This window comes from Kogia breviceps, chromosome 14, assembly GCF_026419965.1.
Source record: "Kogia breviceps isolate mKogBre1 chromosome 14, mKogBre1 haplotype 1, whole genome shotgun sequence".
NCBI lineage: Eukaryota > Metazoa > Chordata > Mammalia > Artiodactyla > Physeteridae > Kogia > Kogia breviceps.
Genome location: NC_081323.1, coordinates 52715664 through 52724220, shown reverse-complemented (window position 1 = coordinate 52724220; position 8557 = coordinate 52715664). Strand labels below are relative to the sequence as shown.

General features: G+C 54.8%; 1 protein-coding gene across 4 annotated transcripts; it reads left to right on the top strand.

Annotated features, from left to right (window-relative positions):
• The first annotated feature begins 702 nt into the window (after positions 1 to 702).
• NRSN2 (neurensin 2) lies at positions 703 to 7620 on the top strand. 4 transcript variants are annotated; one of them, XM_067012527.1, is made up of 5 exons: positions 703 to 854; positions 1340 to 1420; positions 2246 to 2400; positions 4035 to 4229; positions 5923 to 7620. In XM_067012527.1, the coding sequence occupies exons 3-5, from the start codon at positions 2362 to 2364 to the stop codon at positions 6346 to 6348; spliced, it is 660 nt and encodes a 219-aa protein (XP_066868628.1). In that variant the 5' UTR covers positions 703 to 854; positions 1340 to 1420; positions 2246 to 2361; the 3' UTR covers positions 6349 to 7620. The 4 variants fall into 4 exon arrangements, with proteins under 4 accessions (XP_066868628.1, XP_066868629.1, XP_066868630.1 ...); XM_067012529.1 differs by lacking the exon at positions 2246 to 2400 and having other exon boundaries at positions 795 to 854; positions 4023 to 4229; XM_059036855.2 differs by lacking the exon at positions 703 to 854 and having other exon boundaries at positions 1228 to 1420.
• The last annotated feature ends 937 nt before the right edge of the window (positions 7621 to 8557 follow it).

Genomic DNA, 8557 nt, shown 5'->3' with positions numbered 1-8557 from the left:
CTCCCTACTGCTCTTGGGTTGAAGTCCAGACTCTTTACCTTGGCTTGTGAGGCCCTGAAGTGTCTCATGTCTGTCTGCCTCTCCAGGTTCATCTCCTGTCACATGGGAGGGCTTCAGTCTTGAGCTCTAGGAATTTCTCTCTCTCTCTCTCTCTCTCTCTCTCTCTCTCTCTCTCTCTCTCTCTCTCTCTCACACACACACACACACACACACACACACACACACACAGTTAAATGGGTGTAGTACATATATAGCACTTAGAGAAGTACTTTGCTCACACTCAGCATCATATATTTGCTATTTTTATTAGTCTGTGTTCAGTAGGTGTTTATTGAGCTGCCTGCTCAATGCCAAGTGCCCTGTGAGGCTCAGAGATACAACAGTGAAGGAACAGGATGTGTCTCCACCTTGCAGAGTTTATGCATCCCTGTGTCCCCGGCCCACAGCCCAAGGAGAGACGGAAAGGACACTCAGGGCACGAAAGCACGTGTGCACAATGGTGCCTGAAGAAGCTTGGAGAGGTGTGGTGACTTTGCCAAGTCCATAGAGTGAATGTGGGACAAAGCCAAGGCTGTGCGTGGGCACACGACAAGGAATGAAGTAGACTCAGCTGCCTGGGAAGGGCTGGCTCTCCAGGGAGATGGGCCAGAGGACACACTGTCCAGGACGGAGCTAGGGGTAGGTTGGGAGAGAGAACAAGGGAGGATCCTTCCAGAAGGGAAAGGACTTGTCTCTCCCAATAGCTTCTCTCCAACCCCAGCTCCCTTCTCAAGATAAGGGGCATTGATCCTCAGCAAGGGGTAGGGGCTCGAAGAGGGAGAGAATGGAGAGAGGATGAGGGGCTCAGTGAGAAGGTGAGGACTGCAGTCAGATAAGGGGCTCCTGATGCAAGCAGGAGGGGACTTCCTAGTAGGGACCCGGCGGGAGACAGGTGGGACTCAACGAGAGAGCCAGTAGTCTGTGAAGAGGATGGGGGCACAGCCAGTAGATGAGCGTTTGTACACTGGGGTGAGGGCTCCATGAGGGGGATGGAGGCCCAGAGAGGAACAGAGGATACAGTGTGGAAATGAAGGCTCAGTGAAGTCCAGGGTCTTCAGTCAGAGGGTTGGGAGATTGAGGGAGTGATGGGACAGTCAGACGAAGAGTTTGAGGGACTGCATGAGGGGGTGGGGTCGAGGGATATGATGGGGTCCCCGCGAGGGGCCTGGGGTCTCAGAGAGAGAAGGGAACTCTCGGAAGGGGAGCAGGGCTCGCAATCCTGCAGGGGTCCGAAATCTGCAGAGCCAGCCCTCAGGGCGGGCCGACGCCCCCCCACCCCCGTGTCACCCCCGCCCCCCAGCCGCGGCGCAGGCGCCAACACAAGCTGCTGCTTCTCTGCTCGCGTTCCCGCTCCCGCTCGGCGGAGACTGCGGACGCAGAGGTGAGCTCAGCCCTGCCCCACGCTCGGCCCGACCCCCACCCCGCCTCCTCCCAGGATCTGGAGAACCCCCACCCCTGCCGCATCCCCAGCCCGGCCGTGTCCCGCCTCGGGCAGGACGGCCGCGCTCCAGCCCTGGTGCGCCTCGGGCTTTGCGAGGTAGGGTCTCGGGGAAGTAGCAGGGGCAGAGGTCTCTCCAGCCCAACGCCCGGAGACATTTCAGGGTTGCTGGGCTGGGAGGAGGCCTCAGAGGACAAGACCCCACCCACCTCTCTGCAGAAAACCCATTCCCGCCCCTCTTTGCCTCAGTTTCCCTCTAGGGGAAAGGAGGCCCTTAATCTCGACCGGGGAACTGGTGGTCTGGCTCAGAAACAGTGTGCGGTGGGGGCGGGGGAAGTTGGCCTGATTTCTCTGGCCTCACCCCCCAAGACAGCGTCCCTTCAGGCCTGAGCTACACTGGACGCTGCAGTGCGCGGGTCTGGGGGTCTGGGAAGGAGAACTGAGCGAGGCCCCCCCATAAAGAAGAGAGATTCCACCCATCCTCGGGCCCTCGCGCCTGTCACCGCTCGCCTCCTCGCCGCAGCCTCCACCCCTCGGACCCAGTAGCTCCCTCCTCTTCCCTCTCCCTTCTCACGGAGCTCCTCCCGCATCCCGCCTAAGGACAGCTCCCCATCAGTTCCTTGGCAACCCTGGTCCGGGGCTCTCAGCATCCTCTCCCACCCTCCCCGAGACCGCCAGTCCGCCTCTCGGCCACCCTAAAAGGAAGGGGAGGGGCCCGGTCGAGGGGGAGGCAGCGTCAAGGTCACCTTCCTGCTCCGATGCCAGCAGGATCGGGTGATGCATATTTGGAAGAGAGGGACAGCGAGCTGCAGGAGAGGAGGAGCTAACCCAGGCCTATAACCCCTGAGCTCCCTCCCCGCCCCGTCCCCTAGGATCTTCGGTTAATGGTCATTGCACTGATGCCCACCGCCCCGCCGGCCCGGGTGAGGAAGCTGAAATCTCCCGGGGCGGTGCCCGCTCTGGCCACACCCTCTGCAGAGCCCCACCCCTCCCCCTCCCCCATTCCCTCGAGCTCCGGCTCTTCCCCCCACCTCTCGCCCTCTTCTTTCTCTGTCTTTGGCTTTTGATCTCTGCCTTTCCGCATTGTATGTCAGTGGGGGTGGGGGGGTGTATTGTCTCTTACCCCTTCTCCCTTTTTTCCCCAGAGTTTTGGGTGAGGGCTGTGGAGAGCTGTGATTTTTAGACAGGCTTTAACACAGCACTTCTTTAATGCAGCACTTCTGTGGATCTATGGATCCACCTCCAACACACACTGTGGCTCTGTGTGTGTGTGTGTGTGTGTGTGTGTGTGTGTGTGTGTGTGTGTGTGGTGTGTCTGAGTGTCTCTTTGTGCTGTGTGTCTAGCTCTGTGTGTCTCTATGTGGTATATGTGTGCCTGTCTGTTTATGTCTGTGGTGTTTGTGTGTCTGTGTTGGTGTGTGTGTATGTGCATCTGTGTATGTCTCTGGTGTGTGTGTGTTTCTCTGTGCTGTGTGTTTGTGTGCTGGTGAGTCTCTCTACACAGGGATTTGAGGATCACATCTGGAAAGGATGAGGGAGAGGACTAGAAATTTGTCTTATCCTTCAGTGTAAGCACGTTGCTTCATTTTGTTTGAAGCTGCTCAGAGGGACTGAGGGCCATCATGGGATGGGGGGGAGCCCAGTCCTTCCCCAGCAACCCCCACCCCCTTTGCTTTTAGTCCTAAGGATGTTTGGATACACAAGTACCTTCCATTCCCTAGGCCTCAGTGTCTCTCCATTTGTGAAAAGCAAGGTCCTTAGATAGGTTTCTTTATAAATCTAATGTTGAGCCTAAGTGTTAACACCTAAGCCTCAGGACCCCTCACTTTCACCTTCTGTGGAGTCAAGATTCCTTGGAGATTGTTGCCTTCTGAGGGGCAGCCCTGGGGAGGGATCTTTTAGGACCTTGCAGCTCGGGGAGCTCCACCCAATTGGACGAGTGTCAACAGTGACACTTTCAGCCCAGAATACCTTGAAAGGCAGGGAAATTAAGGGAAAGAGATTTGGAGAGGAGATGGGGATAAGAAGCTCTCATTCTAGACATGGGGCTCTAGAAGTTCAGGATAAAATAATAATGAAGAAATTACAGTAATAATAGTCACAGAAGCTATCATTTCTTGGCACTGGACACAATAACTGTATAAAGCAGGTATGATTATCAGCTGTGTTTTACAGATGAGGAAACTGAGGCTTAGAGAGGTGAAAGCACTTGTCTGACATCACACAGCCAGGAAGTGGTGATCCTGGATTCCAATCCAGGCAGTCAGGCTCCAGAACCCTCAGTTCCGGCCACTGGGTGACCTCCACAGTAAACATGCAAATTTATTGCCACCAACAAATTGCCAGGCTGTGGGCTAAGCACTCAGTGCCTTGGCTCATTCTCACTATACTCAGACAGGCCAGGATTCCAGAAGGACAGGCTCTGCTATGAGTGTGAGCTCTCTAAAATCGGTGGAGAGGTGAAAGTAGCACAAAGATTCAGGGGGCCTTGGAGAGTCACCATGGGCAACCCTCACTGCCCCCTCCCTCTGTCCACTGCACCCGGCCTACCCCACAGGGACCCAGGATGCCAAGCTGCGAGCGTCCCTGTGGCTGCAGCCGAGGCCCCAACGTGGAAGATGGCAAGTGGTATGGGGTCCGCTCCTATCTGCACCTCTTCTACGAGGACTGTGCAGGTACCCCCCTCAGCGATGACCCTGAGGGGCCTCCTGTACTGTGCCCTCACCGACCTTGGCCCTCACTGTGCTGGAAGGTAAGATGGGAGGAGGAGCAATTCCTGTGATTTCCTGTGGCTTCAGGGAGGAGGTGGGATCAGTGGATAGAAAGAAGAGGGGCTGCGTAGCAATTAGGAGTCTTGCATGTTCAAACAAGAGGAAACCCAACTCAAATGAGTCTCAACAATAAAGGGAAAGTATTGCTCATTTTATAGAAGAGACCAGAGGTTGGATGCCTTCAGGCAAAGTTTGCTCCAGCAGTTCAAAGCATCACACCGAGGACTCAAGATTTCCTTCAGGCTCCCCATGGTACCCCCATCCTTGCAGACCATTAGTTTGAGGCTCTCCCCATGTGTTCTCCAAATGAATGCTCCCAAGCTGACCCTCAATCTCTCACTCCACACCTTCCAAGGGAAATCAGAATTTCATCCACTATTTCTTTCAGAAAAGAAACAATGCTTTTCACTTCCAGAAGTCCTGGCAAGTATTGCATTGGCTCTGATTGGGTCACTTGCCCGGCCCTGAACTAATTACTATGGCTAGAGGGATGGTATACGCTGACTGGCAGGAAGAAGGGTTCACCTCACTTAAATCTTCCTGTGGCTTCCCAAAGATATAGTGGGGGACTGTTGCCAGGACAGTGGAAGATGTGAGAGAAACGAACAGTCAGTGTCCATACCAGCCATGGAGAGTGGTCAGTTAGGGAGCACCTTGTGAGTAAAGGCATGGAGGTGGCAGTGAGCTGGGTCACTACAATGCTCTTTGATAAATACTGTCGGAAGCCTGAGACAGAGGGTCCCTCCTCTCTGCTTTCAAAAGCCTTCACTCTAGTGGGAAGGCGAGGTGCCAACCTGCACAGTGAATGCACAACCTCAGGCCAGGTGTGCAGAGGATGGCAGGAGAGGAAATGCCCTCAGTGCCTGGGGTGATCAGGGAAGACTTCCAGGAGAAAGTACGTATTTTAAGTTTTTGAGCATCTTCTTATTGCCAAGCAGTGTACTAGGCTCTTGGGGACACAGAATTTAAGACAATGTGGTCCCTGTCTTTGAGGAGCTCCTAGCTGTGGTTCATTTAGTCATTCTGCAAACATTCGCTCAGCTACTGCTGTGTTTCAGCACCGTGCTAGGCATGGAAGACACCTTGGGAGCCCAAACAGGCAGTCTCTGATCTCATGGCTTTCCCAGCTCTCAGTCCAGTGTAGCAGGCAGACGGACATCACTTACATAGTAACCAAGGTACACGTCCGGGTGTGCACCAAAGTGAGTGCAGTGAAGAGCAAATGGGCACAGCGTTTGCATGAGTGCAGAGCTGGGGACTTGACCCAGTCCAGGGGCATCCTGGAAGGCTTCCCTGACGAGGTGAGGTTTGAGATGCATGTGATCTGAGGGATGTGTAGAAGTTAACCCGACAGAGGGATAGAGGTAGAGGGTAGATGGGACAGGGGGATAAGCTGGGACCCAAATGATGATTCAGGGGGACTCAAGGCTGGCAGACAAAGTCCACTGCTAGCGGGGAGCTGAAAGGGAAATTAATTCAGAGGCCTCAAGATTTCAAATAGAACATGACAGTTTGTGCCCTTGTCAATTAGATCCTAGAAGGTGTGTCTATGATCCCATCTGTTAAGGTTGGACCAAGGGGTTACCTTTAAGTCCAGTTGGGATCCAAGGTGATCCCTTGGCCTGGGGCCCCAGCTGACCCTGACTGCCTCCCAATCTGTCTGCTTCTCTCCAGATCAGCTTATCCTCAGGTACCCTGCTTCTGCTGCTGGGTTTGGCAGCCCTGACCACTGGCTATGCAGTGCCCCCCAAGTTGGAGGGCATTGGAGAGGGCGAGTTCCTGGTGTTGGATCAGCGGGCAGCCGACTACAACAAGGCCCTGGGCACCTGCCGCCTGGCAGGCACAGTTCTCTGCGGGGCAGCCGGGATCTTGCTGGCCGTCTGCATGTTCTGGGCCATGACTGGCTGGCTGAGCCAGTACCCCAAGGCAGAACCTTTGGACACTGAAACCGATGGCCCCATGGAGGTCTTCGGGGACGAGCTGGAGCAGCAGTTGTCCCCCATGTTCCACGATGCCAGTGGCCAGGCTTGGTTCTCACCACCCACCAGCCACTTTGGGCAATCCTCCGTGCAGACAATCCAGCCCAAGCGGGACTTTTGAGCCGCCCTCACGGCCAGAGGAGGAGCCAGGTTCTGGGGTCTGGACCCTTCCTCCTCCCCACCACATCCCACCTTCCCATTGTCTCCCTAACTTCTCCCTTTCAATGGGGCCCCTTCCATCTAAGCCCCCAGAAAGCCCAACTCCAGGTCAGAAAGTCTGGAGCTCACATCTCTGTGTCCCCTTCCCAGGGGTAGGGCCCTAAGTCCTCCAAGATGCCAGCCTTCCCCAAGTCCCCCCCAAACTTCCCACCCATTCCTCCTTTCCAAAGCCATTCAGGGGCAGAAAACTCCCTCAACCTATCCCCACTCTTTTCTCTGTATGACCTTGGGCAAACCCCTTACCCTTTCAGACCATCAGTTCCTGCCTCTGCACTAATGAAGGGTTTGGACCAGATTCTGGAGTTCCATGACTTTCTTCTTCTCCCCAGGACATAAGTATTACCTTCCACAGGCAAAGATAAGGGGAAGGGTAGTGGCATCATTCTTACCCACTGACCCCATCCTCTGTCAGCTGCACCAGGAGGCCTCAGGATGGTTCCAAGATGCTCACTTGGACCAGGATGGTGCAAAAACATTTACTCCTTACAGTATGTTTTCTATACATCTTGGCATCAGAGCCCCCAGTCCACCCCATCCCGAACTCTTACTAACCTCAGTTTACAGATGAGGGGGCTGAGAGAGGCTGGCAGTCTGCAGGAACTCGGACCCACGTCTGTAGACTCCTGGAACAGATCTTGTTCCACAGTGGGAGCAGGACCCCACACCTTCCTGGCTTCCAGGGGACCCGCAGGGGTGGCACAGGTTCGGCCCAGAGAGACTAACTGATACCTAATGGTCCCAGGTGGCTCAGAAGATACTTTGGACATGCATTTAAATGCTCTCTAAGAGCCAGGGGGAAGGAGAACTGGGATGTCTCTGCCCCTCAGAGTCCACCCACCTAGAAACCATCACCCACAGGTCCTGACCTCACCCTGTACAAATGTGCCCTCCTGGAGGCACCAACCCCTCCATCCTTCAGGATCCCCAGCCAGATGCATCATCTCTGTTCTCTACCACTAGGGGGAGCTCCAAGACAGCTGGAGAGAGATGCCCAAGGCTCATGCCTCTACCCTCCCCCTTTAGTCTCAAGGCGGTGGGGATGGGGGTGGGGGCAGCCCTCCTGGGAGGGTCCTCGGTTCTCCTCCACAGAGTAGGCCCTACTGCCCCTCCCCATTCTGCACCGCCCCCCCACCCCACCCCTTGCCTTTCAATAAACAGCTGGGATGGATACTGACTTTGCTTCTCTTCTCCCTGACCACCAGGGCCTGGGGAGGGAAGAAAGAAACTGCTATGAGCACCTACTGTGTGCTGGGCACTTAAATCCATTATTTCTCGCTTGCTCCTCACGATAATCCTTTGAGAAAGTGGATGATTATCTTCATTTTACAGATGAGATGAGAAATTTCTCAGCCATCTTGACAAACTTCTGTCTCCATCCCTGAGAGGGATGTGAGAAGGGGGGTTCTGAGACCCAGAGCTGGAGCCAAAGGTGGGATCTTTTCCAGGAAGATAAGGACAGTTAACCTCCACTAGCGCTCACTGGGGGCCAGGCTTGTTCTCAGGGCCTCACAGACATGAGTTGTTGAACCTCCACAACCACCTAGGTGGGGACTATTACTCCCCGGAATCACACTCCCAGGCTCCAGGCTTGGATTTCCACCTGAATTCACCTACATGCTGAATCTCAACTCAACTTTCCCGAACTGTTCTCCTTTCCACCCCTCACCTTCCAGACCTGCCCCTCCTATGCTGCCCACTCCTGAGAGAGTGGCAGCTCCAGCCAACGCCTTGAAGTCATCCTTCACTCCTCTCTTTCCTCACAGCCTGAATCCAAGCCACCAGCCAGTCCTGTCAATTCACCCTTGGAAATGCACCCGGTACCTCAGTGCTTCTCGCCATCCTCAGGGCCAGCTCCCTGGCTCTCATCTGGATTATTGCACAAGCTTCTCCCCGCTCTCCCGGCTTCTTGTTTCTGTGCACACACATGCATGCACACACACACACCACACATACACACACAGACTCTAATCTTTACAGAGCAGTCACACAGATCCTGGATGACATAGGTTAGACAGTGTCCCGTCTCTGCTTGGAACCCTCCCGTGGCTCCCACCTTACCCAGAGTAAAAGCCAAAATCCTCCCTGTGGCCTACAAGGCCTGACGTGATGTG